The sequence below is a fragment of the Argiope bruennichi genome, chromosome 3 (genome assembly GCF_947563725.1).
Source record: "Argiope bruennichi chromosome 3, qqArgBrue1.1, whole genome shotgun sequence".
NCBI classification, from domain to species: Eukaryota; Metazoa; Arthropoda; class Arachnida; order Araneae; family Araneidae; genus Argiope; species Argiope bruennichi.
Window position 1 is genome coordinate 65,530,446 of NC_079153.1, and position 22,468 is coordinate 65,552,913.

The 22,468-nt window shown below is 27.5% G+C and overlaps 2 protein-coding genes across 5 annotated transcripts in view; one reads left to right on the forward strand and one right to left on the reverse strand.

The window, feature by feature from the left end:
• LOC129963357 (neurobeachin-like) overlaps nucleotides 1–22,468 on the forward strand; it is a 235,459-nt gene that overhangs the window by 169,200 nt on the left and 43,791 nt on the right. The gene's annotated exons all lie outside the window — the stretch shown is intronic.
• On the reverse strand, nucleotides 8,326–10,586 carry LOC129963358 (protein mab-21). The gene has a single exon (XM_056077690.1). It carries the CDS (start codon nucleotides 10,068–10,070, stop codon nucleotides 8,973–8,975), a length of 1,098 nt encoding a protein of 365 aa, XP_055933665.1. The 5' UTR covers nucleotides 10,071–10,586; the 3' UTR covers nucleotides 8,326–8,972.

The following is a 22,468-nucleotide window of genomic DNA, read 5'->3' on the forward strand; positions in this document are numbered from 1 at the left end:
GTCTTTATCTTGAAGAGATTTTCATTTCCCGTTTATCTATTTCTGTAATTACAAAGCAAAGTTAAGAGCTGAAACTTTTTGCTGGAACTGTCATTTTGGACAAGATTTTATTAATTCGGTATCATTTATTATTTTTTTGTTGTTTAAATGTTATAATTCCATATAAATAAATGTTATAATTAATTAGCAATGTAATTTTTTTTTGTCTGGAGTTATAAAATCATGTAAAATCCTAAGCTGATTTCCTTTAAAATTTGAAAGAATATGAATGATTTGTGTTTTTCTACCTTTAATATAATACATTTGCAGTTTTTCAAATAATTTTTTTTTTTTGGGGGGGGGGGAATTTCCTTTTTTCCAGTTAACCTTTATGTTTGACTTGCATAGTGAAATATGATTTTAGTCCCTTAAAAAGGCAAATACACATCTCAATTATGTATAAAATTCTTCACTTCTCTATCATGTATACTTATCGCATTAATTTACGATTCGTATTAACTTATTTCATTCGAGTGTTAATAATTTCTTACTAAAAGAATTTCAAAATTATCATTTTTTTTAAAGAAAATATACTACAGACAGCACTGAAATGGAATATTGTTGCATAAATTTTTCTACTTTTAGACTTTTGGAATAAAATTTTAATGTAATCTAATGTTAAACTCTAAAAGAAACCAGGTAAAATCTTTATTTAATACGTATGCAGAAATTATTTGAAAAAATACAAATGGAATGTTAGGCTTTTTTTGAGGGGAAAAAAATGCTCTTTTTATTTGCTTATTTTACAAGGTCTGAATTAATAGGACTATCATTTTTTTAAAAAGGAATTCAATTTTTTATAATTTTTTTTTCTTATTTTATTTGAAATATTGCTATCGAATCTTAAAATTATTCGCCCTTTGCTGTATTCTGGATAATTAGGAGATTTTGTCCAAGTATAACCCGTTTTCTTTTTATAAGAAAAATCCTTTCAGTATATAGTACAAGCAACCGCCTAACCAATCCAAAACGGCGCATTATTGTACTTAATTCAAAGTTCTATTAATTATTTATTTTAGCCTTACGATTTAGTTATGTAAATCTACTTTGTAACACGATTTCATAGTAATATTTAAAATTACTATGCTTATAATTTCGGTAAATATTAATAAAATGCAGAATATTTTTTAAAAATACAGCTTTTTATTAATAGAAAATACATAATGATAATTACAATACTTTTATTGCCATAACTCTCATTGAGAAATCATTTTTTTTATTAGAGAGCATATTACAAAATGTAACAAAAAAAAAATAGATTGGGTAGACGTGTTATTTTACGCTATATTTGAGATAATTTTGTTGACACAGATATATATTAAAATTATAATTTATTGCAATCATTTTTCTTTTGGAAATATTTATAAAGAAATACTGAAATTCAAATTATGTTTCAAAATTTTTTTTGTTTGTTTGGCGCGACTTTTGTTTTTGGATTCTGATTGAATTACTTCTTATAAATTGAATTTGCAATTAAAAAAATGTTTTTAATCATATGGTTTTAAGCAAATCACTTTCAAATATACTATAAAAATTATCAACAAGACACCACCATCTCCATTTAAATTATTCGAATTTTGTTATCATTGCGGACTTACGATATTTACTAAAGAGGTTTCCCATTGTATGAGGTTCTTGCCGTATGAGGAGTTTTTAAAAATCTTTGGTTAGAATTTAGAATTGGTTAGAATCTGAATTTGGTATAGAAACTTCCATGTTAATTATTTTATTCTTTGCGGCAAGTTACTGTATAAGTTTTATGTTAGAACGAATTATTCGTTACGTTCTGTCAGCTATTTAGTCTTTATTATTGCATTTTATAATGACGAGAAGTACATAGAAGGTATTTAAAGAGAATATATTGAAAACAATAAATGTTTAAATAAATGTTTAACTAGAAAAAGTTCCATTATTCAGAAGAAATTCCTTTTCATCAATTTTGTAAAGATAACCGACTTTTTGCATCTTTATTGCTGATCCTGCTATAAGTCACTGACCAATGGAATTTTAAAAAATTTCGATTCCTGTAACTGACAGGTTTAGTTTCTTTTATATGGAGTATGGGTTCACGGCTTCTTAGTGAAGGATTTATAAATATCGAAATAATATCGAAATTTGAAAGAATCTAGTGGGAGTGAACTTGTGAGGCAAGGTTAAAATTGCTAAAAAAATTCATCAATCTTGTTTTCAATGTTTGTTCTTAGGTTTTCAAAAACTACCAAATTACTAAGGAAGAATATAAGATGATAAATATTTTTTTCTAAAAGATGAATACAGTTGAATAAAAATAGTAGATAATTGTTCATCATCTATTTAGGGAGTTCATTCATTATCAATAATAATTCTTATTTGTTTTTACATTTTAAATTAACTGCTTTAAAATAAAAAAAAAGATGTACATTGATTCTTGAAAATTTGCTAACGGCATTAGCTGCTTAATTTTCTTTTCTTGTGTGGGGAGAGGTGTATCACTTTCATGTATATTAGAATAATTCAAACATTTGTAAGATGTAAATATGTGTTGATATTTTAAATTCATTTTCAATTTCTTTATTAATAATTGAGTAAAATTAGTAAAACCTAATAAGATAAAAAAAACTGATTATTTTTTTAGGGAAATGAATATTGTTCTTTAATTAAACGATTATGTATTTTCGGTTACTTTTATCCCTAAAAATACTTTTGTATTCTTCAGTTCATGTCAGTTAATCTTTTTTTTTAATCCGCAATTATTTGCTATGGAATAGATAAAAATTTACTTAAAAAAGTAACAAAATTTTCAAATAATTTTGGAGTGGAGAATGTCTTTATTTTTACGAATTTTGTTTTCTTTAAGCATTTTACTATGTTTGCAAATATGTTTTTTAGAAAGGGGAAGAAAAAAAAAAAAAAAAAAAAAAAAAAACGAATCGTAATTGTACAATTATTTGAGTTTTATTTCAAATATAAATTTTTTGAATAAGTTATTTTGTTATAATTATTATATTTAATCACTTTTATATTAATTATGCCCGAGAACTTAAGTAGAAATATATATATATATATTCAAATGTTATACGAATTTCTTTGATAACTACAGTAAAAATTTTAGGAATTTTAGATTCATTTTAGGATTAACTTTTATAAATGCAATTAAATAATTAAAATTAAACAGGGCTATCTAAAAAGCACCAAGTACCTCCCCTTTTGATTATTCGTTTCCTATGAATTTACAGATTTAAATATTAAAATTCATAAAAGATGTTTCTTTTGGAGCTATGGTATATATTTCCGAATTCAGGCAGAATAATTTATAATAATTGGACAGTAGTGAAAAAGTACCAAATCATTTTTCTGTTATGTTTTGTATCTTGAAATTTGATTTGAAGAGTGCAATAAAGGTATTGTCTTCTAATTAATTTTAAAATATCACAAAATCCAGTCTTTTCTTATAAGCGGACTCGAATATATTCATGGAAAATATTCAACGTTCTTTTTATAATTGCATTTGTTTAGCATTCTTTTCCCTTTTTTTCTCCTTAATTCCCTTTAACAAGGTCTCTTGGGGTATTACAGCTGTCACTCGAAACTTTTGACCGCTTATCTACGGCTTTAAAGTTTTCCCCCGGCGACTTGTTAACTTGTCTTCTAACTTTTTTTTTACCCGTTTGCATTTGTTTTGCTTTTATTTTGTGTCCTTTTTCGCTTCCTGTTGTGCGAGGCTTAGGATCATATTACTTGTTTAATGACGGAAGTGGTACACTTAAACTTTTGGCCACCCAATGACGTAATTCAGATTAGTTCAGAATTTGAATTTGATTAAAATGTTGTTTTTGTATGAAGTATTTGAAAGCTTGAAATTTGCAATGAATACATTTGTTAGTAATTCCTTTCAAAATGAATGCCTTGTTCATAATATTTTTTAAATTTTATGATTGTTCCGTTATTATTCTGATATTCACCTTTAAGTTAAAACCTTTTTTTCTCTTTGTCTCTATTACAAATGAAAAGTAAGAATGACTTAAGGTAGATCATTTTGAGAAGTGATGATTGAATTTTTGTTTACAATGAATAATATAAGTAAAATTAAGAAATGTAAAAAAATATTGTCATATAGAGACTCTTCATAAGTCTCTTTGCAATAATATAGCTAAGAGCTTTTTGATAACGTACGAATTTTTTTGGAAGTTAGTTGTAGACTATAAGAAACTTTACAATTTAAACATTTCATTCATCCCCCCCCCCCCTCCTGAAAGTATTGCAATGCCATTTAAATAATAATTACAATTTTTAAAAATATATTTTTCTATCCTTGATAATGTGGATATTACATTTTAAAAAATTATTTTGTGTATAATAGATTAAAGTTAGCTCTGTGACATAGAGTGCATTGTTATATATTTAGAAAGAAAGGGGGTGGGGAACCAATGAAAATGCATATTTTTGAAAAAATTAAACCCGAGAATAAAGGAAAGTTACTCAGCTTTTCCCTTTTAATTGATGTAATTGATTTTAGGAATTTTATCATTTATCTAGCCAGCTCATTTATACATTCTTTCTATAAATGTAGAAACAAAAATTACTTGCAAAAACTCTGCCAATCAGTTTTAATTATAATTTTCAATAGATGATCCAAAATATTTCTTATAACTTAATTGATATGTCTTTCTAATTGCGATGATCCATTTCTATTTTCATACAATTTTCTGGTTTTGCAGCTTTGCTTGCTGTCCTTAAATTCTCTTTCATCAAATTTGTCATCGCATGAAATTCTATTTTTCTCTTGATTGAGCTTACTATTTCATTTGAACTACCCGGCAGCAGTCGTGTCTCCGGAGGGTTAGGGGGTTCTTCCCTTTTGCCCTGTGTCGCGTGCAGAACTGCGACCTTAGACCCGATGCTCGTTAGCTAAACAGAAACATATCAACTGAGTGCTGAGATCTCACTCTCAACTCCCCCACTCCCTTTATTCCCCCCCCCCCCCCCCGATTTTCTGTTTCAACCTAGGTTATGTGTTCCTGTTAAAAAGTTAGGTTAAATTATTTCTGTAATAAAATTTTTAAATACCTTAGTTAAATGTTTAGTATTATTTTCTATAGGGGCTATAAAGTATGATAATTTTTTAATCTTTTTGAAATTTTCATGACATTTTTTATAACATTGCAATTCACTAATTACAATTCATTCGTTTTATTAAATGAAATTGCCTTTAATTCGTACTGTGTGATTCATAATTTAAAAGCCTAAATATACAGTTAATGATAGTATAATTTTTTAAAATATTAAATATACTATTTCAAATATAGCAGATTTTACATATATCTTCCCATATATATTGATTTTCGTAATATATTTGATGAACGATCAAACTTCGAAATTTAGAAACTACATGAAGGTTATTATAATTATATTTTTATCGTAGGTATATTGCTCATTATATTTGGAAATTAGATATTAGGCACTTTTAGTATCTCGTTTTTCTATAATTATCTAAATTTCTTTGATGTGATTTTCCATTGTCATTGGAAATTTTCTTTATGGGATTCCAATTTCTGTGTAATCTTTTGTGACTTTAGAACAGAAGTATTTTTAGAAATTTTAGTTCAAAAGTACATTGTAATTTGTTAAATTGTGTGTGTATTTTTCTTAGTATATGTTATCAGTTTTGTGACCCATCATTATTTAATGGAAGCTTTTGAAAATTAAAAGTAACTCCAGAAAATATTAATAATTTTGAACCAACTTATACTTTTTGCATTAATATATTTTTTCAATAAAAAAATATTTAATATCGTATTTTAATTTTACAGAAATTATTTCATCTTTCATCGGAAATATTTCCTAAACTTTTTTAACCAAATAAGAGAATTTATGTATAATTTGTATTTATATTTTTTACTTAATGGGTGTATTGAATATATATATTTTAACCCATTGAAAAAACGAATATAAGCATAGCTCAATGACACAAGTAAATATAATTATTTTTCCTGCAATATTTATCTTAATCCAATTTCCAAATGTTGTAAAGAAGGGTAGAAAGTTATTATTTCAAGAGCAAAGCAAAATTTTACTAATAATTTCGTAAAAGCATTTTAAACCTTCTTAAAATTCTTAAAACTTATATGCTAGTATGAAAAATACTGAATTGAGAAAAGCATATATCTGGTTGTTCGTAGTTAAAAAAGAATTAAATATTACAAAATGGGGCCTTTTAAAGTTTCTTGTTAGTCTTTATATAAAAATCATCAAGCGCTTGAAATTCGTATAAAGAAAATCTAAAACCATGAAGAATGCATTTTAATAATCTTATAAGTTGATGATACATTTGATTGAATTCGAGAAGATTTATTTATGGGGTCTGTATATGATTTAATAATTAGTAATTTTTGTATCGGAGTGATATTTTTAAATTTTTCATCAATTTCAATTTTATTTTTCTTATTTACAGTTATATCCTCAGATTACCATACGAAAAATTTCGATCTCACCAATTGATCAAAAGAACGTCGATGAACATCAATTTATTAAGTGTTCTTTTAATTTAAATCCATAGAATATAACTAAAATTTAAGTAATGAATTTTTTAAAAATTAAAATCCATTGAGACCAATTAAAACTTAGTTTAAACTTTTAGACAATTAGATTTTTAGACTAATTAAAACTCATTAACTAAAATTCAAAAATTTATTCGTTGTTTCAAAATTATATTGCATCTTTCTAAAAAACTTGCTTCATATTGTGAACAACTGAAAATTTTTAATACATTGAATTGGACATAGTAGTAAACTGTACATTTATAAATTTTCCTGAATTCACTATAAATTTGGGGATTCGTGCTAATATGATGAAAGCACGTGTCGTCTGCGTGAATATGAGGTTTTTAAAACTTTCCTTGTTTCTTTCCTTCAATTGTTAAATGTTTATAAAATAACTGAGCCACATTGACTTGATTTTCTAATAATGACTAATTCTTCATTGTTATTATGCAAAGAAGCTTTCATGATTAATTATTTCTTAGAAATATCCTTGTAATGATTTTCATCTTTTTTCCCCCCATTACTAACAAGTTTTATTAGTTTCCAACAGTTCTTCTTTTATTTGGTATTGATTGTATTTCGTAAAAAAGAATTACTTTCCTTTTTAAGAATTACCAACAATTTGAAGGATAAAAGTTTCACTCGAAATGAAGATGATTTCGAAATACAATTTTCTTTTGACAAAATGACACATCAAGAATCTTGTTTATGCGAAAAACAAAAATCCGAAATGCTGTATTGAATATTAAACAATACATCCGTTTAATTATTTTAAAACGTAACTGATGTCTCATTCTCCTCTTCTTACCTTCAAATGTGCCAAATTGATTATTTTTTTATAGTTACGGTTAAAATTTAACCAATATTTTTTTATTTTCATTTGAATTGAAAGATAATTTAAAGATGCAAGATTAATTATTAAAATATAATTTTATGTAGTAAAAAATTGCCAAATTATATAAGTAAAGTTTCAGTCAAAACATTGCAAGAAGTACCATTACGTTCATTTCTTTTTAAATCCCTCTGCTCTTTACAACTATTGATGCTTTTAGAAAAGAAACTTTTTATAGGTTGTTTTTAAAATATATTTTGTAGATATTTGTTTTTGTTACATACTTTTATATATTTTAACTTCCTTCTGACTTCAAATAATAATAATTTGATTGAAAGTGAATTGCTCTTTCAATAACGTAGCATTTTTCTAATTCGGAGTATCATTTTACAGCAATAAGATTAGAAATTACCTTGAAACCTAACTAATTTTTTTATAATTTGAAGTTATACATCTTGAAAAACGTCATACTTTGACATATAAACGTGGATTTAGTATTTTCTAATTTATCACTTTATAATATAATAAAATATATATCGGTTTTGAATGATAAAAATAAACTGATAATGTTTTTAGAGCAATGAAAATACTATATATTTATCTATAAATAATAGAAGTTGTTATAATTCACTGAGTTTAACTCAGTTTCACTTAAGCCACGATGTTTAAAACTTGAAATTTATTATTAAATTGGTTTTGTTAATGTGAAGTACTTTCTTGTTTAATTTATCCTTATTCTTATACTTTTTTTATGCATTAATTAGCTCATTTAAAAATGTGTAATTTTTTTAACGTTTCTTCCATTTCCTCTTAAATTTTCAAATGAAATTTAATAAATAAAAGTTAAAAGCTTTTTCTTCATTATAAACTAAAAAATATTATATTTTTAAAATATATTTCTAATGTAATAAAGGAATAAAAAGAATAACAAAAGCATTATATCTACCTGGCTGTATTTCTGTACAAATCAAGCTGTACACATAAAGCTCTATACATTTATGACGAGCATCACTTCAAAACATTCAGAGTACATGTTATATAAATTTAAATATCTAAGAAATCATCATTGCATCAAAGTTACACAATAGTTTCTCTATAATTTGCACATTAAAACAGTTCAATGTTCACTAAAAGCAAATGTACAAAACACACATAAAATCACTTTTATCGTTGTTATTCATCACAAGATATTATATTGTCCTGTATCTAAACTGGGAAATGTTCTATATTTTTTTTCAGTTATCTAATATGATTATACTTTTTATGAATTGTAGATTTCGATTATATAATCTAAATTGATAGTTGCGCAACACTCCATATCATTGTTATTTTCAATAAAAACTTAAAACAATAAACATTATACTGGCTCCCTAAACTTTCATTTGATAAGATAAATATTGAAATTCAAAACAGAAATAATAAAACTTTTCAACACATTTCTAAACACTTTGTCCTGAAATTGTAATAATCGATTTTTAGTTTTAAAAAATTGCACTAAATCCCACTTTAAATAAATTTCGTTGCTGAGCTTAATTTTGTTTCTCCTCCTTTGGGATCTTAAGTGTCGCATGCTGTTTGCATCATCACAATTTTTCGAAGGATCTTGGGTTTGTAAGTAGCTCTCGCGTTAATCGCCAGCATTGCTTTGCAGCGTTTTCGAGAGAACTCACTGATTTTCCTTTAAAGAGATCCAGTTGTGGCAGAAAATAATGTGGACATCTACGGCATTGTAGGCATGAAATGAGTTGCAGGAGAATGCCATTCAGTCGATCACCAAGACATGTTTCATCCCATTCTATTTCACGTGGATGCTTCTCACATTCATACAAAACGAGGGTTTTCATATGATAACTGGTTACAGGATTTCCTGGAAGATCTAGGTGCCGATCCCTCATCGTTTTCAGAATGCTAAGACATTTGCTGCGGCATCCACCCTGTAGTAATCGGTTTTCCGCCTCGCTGAAGTTCAGCACCCATGCATCACCTTCCATTGAAGATTGTTTGCCCTGCAGAGTAATGCACTCTTTGGAGAGAAGATCAAATCCTTCAGTCTTGACTTCCGCCACTAAGTTCGGGTTTGGCCATGGAATTTGAGGTATTGGCCAATGTGCTGCTGAACGTGGCCAAAGACCACTACATCTGAAGGCTGGCGTGATTTGAACCACATAGCGCTCTCGTATTCTCAGCTTCACCTCCGTCGTGTCGGCCACCATCTTGACAATGTCTCTGTAACTGCATTTATCACAGGCCTGAGCCACCAATGTTTGGAAACGGGACCGTATCTTTCTAGCAGACAAATATCCAGAAGCCGTAATGAATTCGACCCAAAGAGACATGGACCGTTTTCTACCATCGCTGAGTTTCAGTACTGCACATCCTGGTAAAGATCCGTCATCGACGAAGTTGAACACGCCCATCTGGTTCAGGTAAAGTACGACTTCGAATTCTGTTGGGGATATCACATCGAAACCATCGTAGCGTCCGTTGCAATCATTCAGTGAAGAAATGAATCTGGGTTCCTGAACTTCAACCTCTTTCAGCACATCTTGAACCACTTTACATACTTCTCTAACGGCCTTGGCTATATTGGCTTTGCGCACCTGTACCCGCTCGCCGTAGAACTTATTCAGTTGATAAAGAAGTTTAGATTGAGCCGAGAGCATATCAGGTGGGACCAGCATGTTTGATATTTTTTTATCAGTTGATTTTAACGATGCCTAGAAGGGGATACGTCTGCTCTCTGTGAAATGCGTCTTCTCTCTGTGATATCAAGTCCCTGTCTCCTCTGTTGTTTTACTTCTAGCTGAGGCTTCGATCTGATCTTAACGAGCCCTGCGAAGCGAGGGGGCGGGATCTTTTAACGCGACCACCGTCGGCATGCGCCTTGTGGTGGTTGCCGCCCATTCTTCTTCGCCGTGTCCAACCGCGCTCCGTCGATCGTTTTCCCCCGGATAACACATTACCTGCGTCCGCGTGTGGCTGCCATTGGTTCGTAGGTAACGACAGGGTCCACGACCTTTGATGGAGAACACAGTTGAAAGGAGAAAAAAAAATATAAAAATATGGTGGAGAAAATTGAAAGAGAGTCAGGCTATGGAAAATAAGGGGATAAGGTTGTCACGCTGGTGCTTTCTAATGAGACAAGTGTGAACAGTGAAGCCAAACCCCACTCGTAAAAGGGGGTGGAGCCGAGTGGCGTCTGTAGGCGAAACTTGACTTTTGGAGAAAGACACAGGTGAGTGATGATAGTCCCCCTATTGCTCTGTATAGTCTCATTCTTGTTTACTCACGCGTTGTATGGTAATCCTGTGTTTATTTTCAACTTTGCTGGAAAAAAAGGGGGATAGGAAAAAAAAAAGCGATCTAAAATTTAAATATAGATATCCGCCTGGCTCTTTTTTATTTTTATTTTTTTAATGCGTCAGTAAAAAAGGAATGGTTTCGTTTATGGAAGAAGCAAAGGAGTAGAGCATAGTTTTAGTGGTGCTTTTTATACAAACGTATCGTGTTTTTAGTTTGAAAATATTTACATGTTGAGAAATATCTTTAAACAGATTTTCATTGCCTATAAAAAATTAATTGGTGTTATATTAATAATAATAATAATAATAATTTATCTGAGTTTTGGAAAAAAAACTTCTTAAGCTGTTAAATCCCTTAGTTTTGTGTAAAATATCTAATATGATCTGTGAAAATCTAATATGATGTTGACAGATCTAATATGATCTGCTATAAGTAAAATGTTAAACAGTAAGTGCAATCTACTGATTTATACATACTCTCTTATACAATTTTTATGCGAAAAATGTGATTAATGATGATATTTGACTTCCTAATTACAAAAGGAATATATGGAAATTTACACAAGTTTTGTTAGATTATTTTTGTAAATTTTCATTGTTTCACTTCGTTTTTAAATGAAATAACAAATCATTAAGAAAAAACGAAAGCTGTTACGTTTTGTAATTTTATCTTGCTAAAGGAAATATTTCTTTTTTCCGCATTAAGTTTATATTTCTTAAATATGTCCCTAACACAATATTTTCAAACGAACTCAGCATATAAAAATTGCAATTGCGTTATTTAGTCTGTACTTTAAAAAAGAAACTTTTCAAACTACTTTTCTTTTAGCACTCAGTGCTTTGAAGATATCATTTTTGAAATTCTTTTTGTATTTCTCAATTTAGAAGAAATGCTTCCCATTACGTTTCTTTACATAATTACAATTTAATAAAATATTGTTTTTATTTGAAAATTACATTTCTGGGATAACTGATTGATTCAAAATTTGAAGGCCGACTTAAAAACAAGATTTTTATTTGCATTTTTCGTAATTAATCTGTTTAGTTTCCGGAAATAAATTTGGATTCCGTTTCCTTACTTAAAACGCTTGATAATATTAACATTAATAAAGTAAATGATTTTGAAATACGTAAGATTTAATTTCACTTCAAATTTTAAGAACAGACTTTAAAGAATGAGGAAAAGTCACGTGGAGATAATTAGTACTTCCAATTTATTATTTCTATAACTGGAAATTATTTTACTCATTTTTTAATTAATGATACTTCTAGAAATAATCTTTCTAATTTTCTGAATTCTTTGTATTGTCTCAGTGCTAGATTCAGAAAATCGACTACACTATAATTTTTCATAATTAAAATAGTTTAAAACAATGCGAGCGAAGTTTTATTATTGTGTATGATAAACTATTACCGATAATTTTTTTATTGCTAAAACAATTAAAAGCTAATTTTAATTTCATTTTCAAAAATTTCGAATTCTAAACTTTAAGTTTCGCTTATGTTTGGTGAATAAGATTTTTTAATGTAGATTTGGAATGTTCATTAGTTTTTCTTCCATTTATTTTATTGACAAAAAAAAAAAAAACTAATATTTCTTAAACTTGCTTTAAAAGTTTTTCTAAAATTAAAGTACGAACGTGAGAAAAAAATATAAATGAAAGTTTTTACTATTAAAACTAAAATGTTCAGTAAAAGAATTATTTTCATTTTTTTTTTATTTGAGAATTCCATATTAAAAAAGTTGCTTTTGAATTTCTCGAGCTTTTATTTTATATGTTCAATATTTTATACAAATTGAACAAGCAATATTTATATTTTTATTTTGTTTAACATGACTGTCTCAATTATCAGTTTCAGTTTTCATATTTCTATGTAACTGCAGTTTGAAATTATATATGTATTTTTTTTTATCTGAATGTTAAAAGATGAAAATGTAATTTTAAATTTGTATAAAATCTTATTTAATGTTGCATCTTAATCTGTAACTTCTTTTTAAATACAAGTTTGGATAATTTTTTATTTATAACAATATTTACCATACATGTTTTAAAATTAATTTTCATTCTTGTTGTTGAATTTACTTTGAATTGACTTCTTGTTAATTTTAAACAATTGGACTTCAAATAATTTTGATAATTTAATACTGGTGGAACCAAATTAAATTTTCGGATCATTCAAAAATTCAAAATTATACAAGACTGATACTATTAACATTATATTAAACAGAAACATAAGAAATCGAAGAAAAATTGAAATGAAAAAAGTTCACATTAGCCAAGTTCCACTAATATAAAATCTTTTACCTTTATATAATTAATATACTCGCTTAAAAATCTTTACTTTTAGCTCCCATTTGCACCGTATAAGTTAAATGTATGAGTATTAATTTTAGCAGATTCCCCTAAAATTTATATTACTCCCATTCGTCATGCTTTATTTTTCATGCAATGGACTTAATACAAAGAAACCGTGCTTTTTCAATCATATTCAGATAAACTTTTCGTGTCTATGACATCGTATGAATCTTATTGAATAACATTATTGTACAATTGTAATAGTTATTGCTATAGTTGTTAAATTATTGTTATTTTTTTCATTGTATATGAAGCAATCTAAAATTTTTATACTTTTAATTGTATTTGACTAGTTAAATGAAATCCTAAAATATCTTTAAATATTCTAGAATTTTCTAAATAACTATACATTTATTAAATTTTATAATATCCATATTTTTAATAAGCCTATAAATTATCAAATTTCCTTTCTATCTCGTTATTCTTTTTTTCAAACTTTCTTTAAAAGAAATCTCACATTCAACCTGTAGAGCGCGAAGCAAAATTCGAGGGTGCAGTATCTCTCTCTTTCCCGTCGTTGTTTACGCTTTCGTTTTTTTCCCCAGTGTAGACACAGACTGACATTTATGAACCGAATTCCGCACTTAAGTGGCTTCAGACGGTCACCTGCTGCTTTCCCGCTGTTTTAAAACGGTCATCTATTTTCTTCCGATCTGTCTCAAAAACGTCGTTCCTGAAATTCGATGCTGGCATTACCTGTATTTCTGAAAGGAAGAGGCAGTGTCGTTATCAGCACCTACCATCGGCACCCCGCTGTGCGACTCCTTCCAGGTACTGTACCTCGTAATACCCGTGTGGCGCACACCCCGTGATAGTCATCGGGCGGACGCCAGCAGAAACGCGGGGAGCTGGCCTGGTGGCGGCACGACGCTGCCGTTTTCACCGCAAATCTATCGATGTTTCGGGGAAGCTGGTTTTACAGGAATAGTATTTAATTTTCAACCCTGTTGATTTGAGATCTTTTCAATGAAGAAATCCCTATTCTTTATGCATTTGTGGCAGAGATTGCAAAATTTTGCGACTTCCGGAAGTTGCGTATGCTTGATCACTCATTTTCCCTTATCATAGATATTAAATGATAAAAGTTCCTGCTCTGTTCAATTTTTGATGTTCTTTCTGGTTTTGTTGGATGGAATCGGCATGCCATTCCTAATAAGTCTATGGTGCAATAATTCTGTATTTGCTAATATAGAAATTCTTTTTATTCTTGTCTCTATTTCTATTACGACTTGGGTAGCAAATGGATGCTTTTCCTCCCTTCCAATGTTGTTGAAACTGGCATTTTGATATTTTAGGGTATACATGAAATTAAAATACCATTAATGCAAAGCCATATTTTAATCTTAGATTATGTATGGAATTTTAAATAAATGATCGAGTTTCACATTGAACTACGTATCTAAAATCTTCAATGTGTTTTTAAACACGTTTTAATAATTCATTTTATTACCAGTATTTTATTTTACTAGGAAGATGATAATATTTATCTGTTGAATAAACATAATAAATATATCGTATGATTACTTCAAGAGAGAATATTATGATCGGTAAGTTTTCCAAAAAGCGCGAATTGGCAACTACATTCTGTTAAATTACCCTCTATGTTTCTTATAAAAAATATGTTATCATTAATACTTATAATTGTTATTAATTTTTCTTAAACCAGCTTAATTAAATGAGATTCAGTTTTTAGTTCATTGAATGTTAAATAATAATTAAAAAAAAGATTTTAGAACTTGCTAGTTTATGCAAAAGTTGAAAATGAAATTTAATTACAAAGACGCTTTTTATTTGAAAACAAAATACTAATTTTATATTTCTTCAAAGAATCAATTTCAGTGTTAAATGATGTCAGTAATTATATTCAATTCGTAAAAGTGAGTGTCATCGTACTATGAAGAGCTCTGAATGTTATAATAAAGTAATGTCTTCACAATTTTGAGTACAAAGTGAACGATATTTATTTTTTATTGAACTAAAAAAAGTTATTATTGAGAAATTTTTATAATTGCAACTTAACAGTAATTTCTAAATACTATTATTTCTGCTAAACATTATTATAAATACTAGCCACTTCTGTTTTTTTTAAACTATAAAATTTTTATAACGCTCTTGTTAGAAACATTTACTTTCTGCAACTTTAAGTCTAAATTTACTTCTGTGGTAAACATAATGGGATACAATTACTTCTATCTGCAACCTTACATTTTAAATAGTATTTAAGTTTCTCTTAACTTAATCCATCACCTTTCAAATTTCAAATTTTCCAAGTCTTATCCATACTTTTTATTTATTTGAAATTAAAAAGTCCAACAGTCCAAAAATCAGCATTACAGATGTATATTACAAGCTCGAATGTTGAGTTAATGTGAACTTCGGTTTTTCTCTTTATGTTTATGTTTATTAACTGTCAAAAATGTTTCGAACATGTGTGATCGCTTAAGAAATGTTAATTTCTTTTTCCTGTTGGATTTTCTTGTTTAACTTAAGAAATTACTGATTTTTTTTTATGTATTACTAAAAAAGTAATAATAAAAAAGTTACGAAAACAATGAAACACATTGCAAAATGCATTGCCTGGGGTTTCCGTTACCACATTTGCATAACTCAACTAAATGCTTCTTAAGATGAATATCGCTAAATAGAAATAATTCTATCCTTATAATATTTATTTCCTTATAATTTTTAAAAAGAAATAAAATAGTACTTTAGAGAAAGTGAGTAAAATGATTGGCTTAAAAGGTATTCAATTTTTTTTTCGGACATTAGCATTGTTAGATATTCCTTTCTATCTTAACTTGTTAACTCGGGAATAAACTTTTGTTCAACTCGTTTCACAATGGGGAATTTTTTCTTCATAATTATAAATAATATCATTTCATACGGCAAATTCACATAACGAAAAATGTCGTCATGCCCATTGCAGTAATAGTTCGTGTATGACGAAATATTTCGTCTTACTCAGTTAACAGGTTAGATTTACTCTTTAAAATTTGTATTAAATAGTGTTACAATACTTTATTCACTTTATAATTGCGCAATTAATAGACATTTCATCTTTATAAGTATGAAATATTGTAATCAGTTTTCCCCATTTTTTGATTTGTAAAGTTTGAAATTTTGTACATTTGTTTACAATACACTATTTTAACATTTTTTTTTATTTTAATTACCATTCAATCGATTTATTTCGATTAAATTTTGATTTCATGCGAGTATTCTCAACTGGTTTGAATTTGATTAAAAATTTTTTTTTTTGAAATATTTATAAGCAGTTGTAAATTAATGCATTAGAAGTATTAAATATCGAAAATGAAAAAGAAATAATAAACAACACGGTTTTATGAATGTACTAAAAATAGATAATTTTATTTTTAATGAAATTCTTTTAATTTTGGATCCAAATAAAATCGTAAAAATACCACCAGCGTCATTGAAAAAAATACTATAAAATTAAAAATGTGCTTTTTTATTTCATGTATTTATTTATTGCTTACACCCATAACCCACATCTTATTCCAATTATTGACTTCAGAAGCTTCTGAATAATAATAAATTTAAAGAATATAGTTATAAACACTTATATATGTAAAAATTAATGCCATAGTAGAGTTTGATATAAAAAAATGAAGATTAAAAGCTTTTAAATGTAATATTACGCATTAATCAAAAACTTTGCTGTCACAAATTCGTAATGTGTGTTATTTTCATTTGAACAAACTAATTCCTCAATTCTCTGTGTGTGTTTCAATAAAGAAGATTTTATTGTGAGCAGATAATTTGCTCATTGTACAAAAGCTGAAGCTCATGTTTGCAGCTAGATTATTATAATAGAGCCAAAGCCTATATTTTTTAGATATATTATTATAAAAAATGTTGTTCTGTTAGTGTTTATTAAACGTCTAAATTCAGATTCACAAAAAACTTTAAAAGCAAAAGAACTTTATAGTTTTTTTTTTAAATACAACTATTTATTTTTCATATGTAATAAATTCAATTTTACAAAGTCTAGAATTAACTGTGTTGCAATTTTATATGGAGGCTGCAGGAGGATTAGAATAGATTTCTTCATACAATTTCATTGCTGCCTTTTGTTCTTCATCAAAATAGATATTTTGTTATGAATTATAATGTGGATGAATCAAGGACATTGTATTAAGTCATTTCAGTTGCAAAACGAATTCTAAAATTTTGTGAGAGTTCAACATTGCTAAATATTCATTTTGCACAAATATGTTTGTTAGTTATCTTAATGTTAATATCTGAATGAACTGTGAATTACAATTTTACTTTTAGCAAGTTTCTTAAGTTGAATACAAAAACCAGTTTTCATATCTATATTGCAACCTCAAAGCTTTGTTCTTAAAATTTCTTTGACTTTTTAATGTTTATTTTTTCAAAAGGATATGAAATAAGATTATTTAATATTCGAGGTTGAAGCTTTTTTTTTTTTTTTTTTTTTTGGTCTGCCATTGAAGAACTTTTATAAATATGCGTCTTTTTTCATATCCCATTGTAGCTTTGAAAATAAATATTTCACTCATTTCCCCTGTTAAAGAGCGTGTCATAGCCACAAAAAACAGTTTTATTTTCATTTATTCAGGATTATGTAATTTGAAGTCGTGCAGTATTTATTTATGTATATAGAAGCCAAGTAAATAGTTGTAATTATTTTATACTAGTTGTTATATCAGGTGCTTTTCTGGTCGAAAATATTTTTATGTTTAAGATACTTTTATATAAAATGTATTATATTTTTATGATCTTTTTTTAAAAATTCAAAAAAGGGAACTTTAATTGCTAACAGTTTTTCAATCTCTTAGTTATTCGAAAAATCGCAAACTAAACTACTTTGCTAACTAATTTACTCCTTTTGTAAATATTTAACAAACAATTTTTTGAAAACCAGCGAAAACTTTTTTTTTGTTCGCCCTTCTTAAATACTTTTTTAGAGAATGAGGCAAAAATTAAGTGTACAAGTTTCACTCAAATGAAAGTAAATGAAATGATTTAAAATATCCGAAGCGTTTCTATTCAGTAAATAGAGCAATACTGAACATAAATAATCTTTTTTATATATGTTGCTTTTGTAGAAAAGATAATTTTATATATATGCAGCGTATAATGTTTGTATATTTAAAATATTTTCTGCTTTGTTTCTTAGTAATAAAAAATTAGCATTTCAATTATTATCTAGGAAAACCTCCCCTGTTCTTTAAATTACTAGAATAATAATTAAATTTTATTATTATTTGAAAATATTGATAAAAGTGTTTTCATCATTATTTTGAATTTCTGTAGCATGCTGACTTTTTTTTTTTTAGTAAATATTTAACAGTATTGTCCGACAAATGCGAATTATTTCGGAACAGTCTCCTTAATGTAAAGTATTTAAAATATTTTTTAAGCATGATGGTTTTGGATTTTTTTCCTCCAAATCTTCATTACAGAGGCAAAATCAAATCAAATAATTTAAATAAATAAAAATAAATTGGGAACTGGTTTAGAATTAATTAGATATTTTACTCCTATTCTTAGCGAGTGAACAAATTGTATAACTATTAGATCAGCTTTGAATTTCTATAGCATGTTCTATAGATCCTCCAAATTTTCCCATGGTTATTTAAATTTTTAAATATTTCCCTTATTTATATTTTATGTGATTTCTAATAAAAATTTACCGATGAATTCAAAATTTTCATTCTTATGAGACTTTTATTTATCTCATTTTCGATTTTATATGTCACCTGCCCCCCCCCGTAAAGAATTCCATTGGTATAATTTGCTTCCCACGCATTTTACAGTCTGTAATTTTCTTGGACTTTTTTACTTATTTTATATTGTTCTTATTTAAATTTTTAAGGGGAACACTATTAGTTAATATTCTTTAACAAATCTGAAGGGGAGGGGATGAAATTCTCTGAAATAATAGATGTTTTCTATCTGTAGTTTTAAATTAACTGTTTTGGCCAATGTTAAAATGAGCATCACAAGTTTTTATAATTGTTTAACTTGAAACCCTTAAGCATTTTATATGCCATTCAACATATGCTCATATCCGTCATCGTTAGAAAATGGTGTTATTTACATATCTGTAACTGAGAATTATAAGGTACGGAAACTCAACATGAAATCCTGTTTTCAGATTCACAGGAAGAACAAAATTGCATGATGAAATCTGGTTTACTCGTAATATATATATATTTGTTATTTTTGTAATGCTATAACACCATGTAAGGCACACACACACACACACACACATACACACACAAAAAAAAAATCGCAATTGAGGGGTGTTTTCAAGTCTTTAAAAAATACAGTAAACGAGTCAGCGGAGCATGACATAATTATTGTAAAAATTTTTAAGAGGAGCTTATTTTCTGGAAAGTGATTCAATCACTTTAAAAATGAGCAAGTACTATTCAAAGGTTTACTATTTCAAATGATTCAAAGAGTTCGTGTTTTTTTTTTTTTTTCTCGCAATTTAAGGTGTATGCCTTTTTCAGCATGATTTCCTTTTCTTTATAGACAAAACAAATTTTTTTCGCGTTTCTTTTCGTATTTCTCTGTTTTGATTTATTGTTTCACAAGCGTAGATGGCTGAATGATTCTTTGAATGTTACAACAACATCCTAATGCTGTACTATGTACAAAGAGCAAAAGAAGGAAAATTCTACTTTCTTCGAATTATTATTCAAAGTGCTGTTTAAAAAAGAATGTTAAGATCTTTTTAACAATATGAGAGAAACCAGCGAAGTTTTGTTGTTAACTTCTTTTAACAATACGATCACGACTTACTTGGAAACATATTTTTATAACATTTTTGCTGCATGGAATGTGAAAATAACTGAATACAATGGTAGTTAATGTTTGGAATTCTAACAATTTTTATATATCGTTTTGCATATTTATTTTTATTGTAAATTGTGTTTTTATGTTAATATTTAATTTTTTTAAAATAATTTTAACTAGAAATTCCGTTTTATATTTCTTCAATGCAGTGCAATATACCTTCTAACTTCTTGAGATCACATTTATTGCAAAACCTTCACCATCTTGTTCATTTTTGGCAGTGTTAAAAATTTTATTTTAATAATTTGTTCAATATCTGTTATTATCAGCGCCGACTCATTTTATTTTTAAAAAACTAAGTGTTATTGCATTTTCCATTAGAATTGTAATTTACTAATTTATTCTTGAATAAGTTTCAAAAACAGTTAATTTTTAAAAAAATGATTCTGAAATTTTATAAACCCAGAGTTTTTGAAATCTAGGCTACATATTGTAATTTTAATTGCTTTTATCACATAATTGGTTATCGGTGTTTTACCAGTTTTAGTTTTCTACATTTTGTATTATTTTATTGCTTATTATACTATCAATAACCGTCAATTCTTTTTCCTTTTGCTCAGGTAACACTTCCCAACAGTTTTTTTTTTTTTTTTAAATCTTATGGATAGATTGGAAATATTTATCTGTCAAGTAAAAATTGATTGTATCTAAGATTTTGACGAAATAATATGAATTTCGATGAATTTCGCTTCAGAAACTCAAGTTCAATATGGGGGGGGGGAATACTGTTAAAGAAAAATTCAGTTTGAATATTCTTTCTGTCTTTGATATTTTTCGTATATTTCCATGGTACGATGTGTTTTGTGCGCAGCTCATCGTGTAGTGAGGAAAGTCGAGTGTGAGTAATACTTCCTCTCTTTGTCTAATTTGGTCCAAAATTTCACGCAGATTCACAATTTTAATGTAAAAATTTCATAACAGTCACTCTGTATTGATACATTTTCAGAATTATCACATTCACATACGTACGAAAACGCAGACTTGCAACCAATCAATCTTTTGGTGCACCAATAGTTGATACACACGTACAATTTTGATGATAAAATCGTGTCATTTTTCATATCGCTTCCGTTTTCAAATTTGTACTGTGTAAATTATTGCTTTTCATAACCAAGAATTGAATACATAGATTTCTCGTTGACAAATGCCCAAAATTTGATAGAAATGTGTAACTTTGTTTTTAAGACAATATACCAGATTTTGTCATCCTATTGTCTCAAATTGTATGCCGCGGCGTCCTGGGGAATCTTGAATTTTTTTACCCATTAGGAGGCGATAATTTTTTTATAATTTTCATTTCCACTTTTTTTTATATATATAATTTTTCCTTTAGTTTCATAGATTTCAACATTTTTGCATAACAGTTATTAAGTATCATAAAATTAAGAAATATCTTGAAAATGATAATAACTATAATTTTGCATAGATTCTATCCTTATTTCATAAGCATTTATTGCTGGAGAATAGAAAATAATTTGATTTTCTTATGACAGTACAAAAACAAAATTTAAGAGTGTTGAATCAACTGAGTTTGAATGTCAGTAAAAAAAGGTTATCCTATTCTTAGTGCTGAAACTGAAAAGATTTACTCATTTTTGTTACTTCTTATTTGAATGAGCTCTAGTTTTGGGCAATTGAACGGAACAGAATTGTCATATTTGAAGCATTATATATTTGATTTAATTTTTATATTATAAAGAAATACCATTTATAAATATGTAATGCAGAGTTTATAGTATATGTAATTAAGAGATAGTAGTGATTTTGACGATAATTTTATAACGATAACTATTTGGGACTTATCAAAAAATATCAAATATTTTCAAAACAAAACATAATTTGAATATAATTATACATTTACATAACTTTCTGTATATATAAAACTTATTTGATCAAAAATTTCAAATAAACAGTTAATGGGTTAAAACGAAATTTTAACTATACGCCTTTGGCTACCAGCTGGTTTGCCTGGAAAATAGGTAGTTTTTACTTTCAATTAAATCACTTATGCATAACTTAATATTTATGGTTCCTCCTAGAAAATATTTTAAGACATCAAATTATGACAAACATCAAAACCATGTAATTTTTAATAGTCTGATATCTGTTATGTTCATTGCGTATCCTAATAGGATAAAATCCCATGACATCATAGTGCTATTAAAAAGCCAGCTTTCAGAATAATTTAATTTTTCTGGTGTTATAATTTCACTTTTTTTATTCCTCACCAGCTAGCTCGCTGGAATGTTGGTTTTATTTGATTTCAGATAGATATTTCTTTAAAACTTCATGATCATGTTTTTCCAAATTGTCTGATATTCAAGCCATGTTATTTTAACTGTCTTAGTTCTGCTTATTGTGTACATGAAACTTTCTAGTGGAGATGGTCTCTCTTCATAGGTTATTAAGAACTTAAATATCCAATTAATTTTTCTTCTAAATTTCTCGATATTGTAGCTTTTTTTTTATTATTTATCTTCATGTCTATTATTAGTAGAAATAGAGATAGCTCTTACTCATTAATCGACATAATATAATTTACATAACTTAAAATTCAATGGAGTATAT

What these genes read in the sequence shown, in the direction of transcription:
- LOC129963358 (XM_056077690.1), bottom strand. Translation starts at nt 10,070, where the DNA reads ATGCTGGTCCCACCTGATATGCTCTCGGCTCAATCTAAACTTCTTTAT.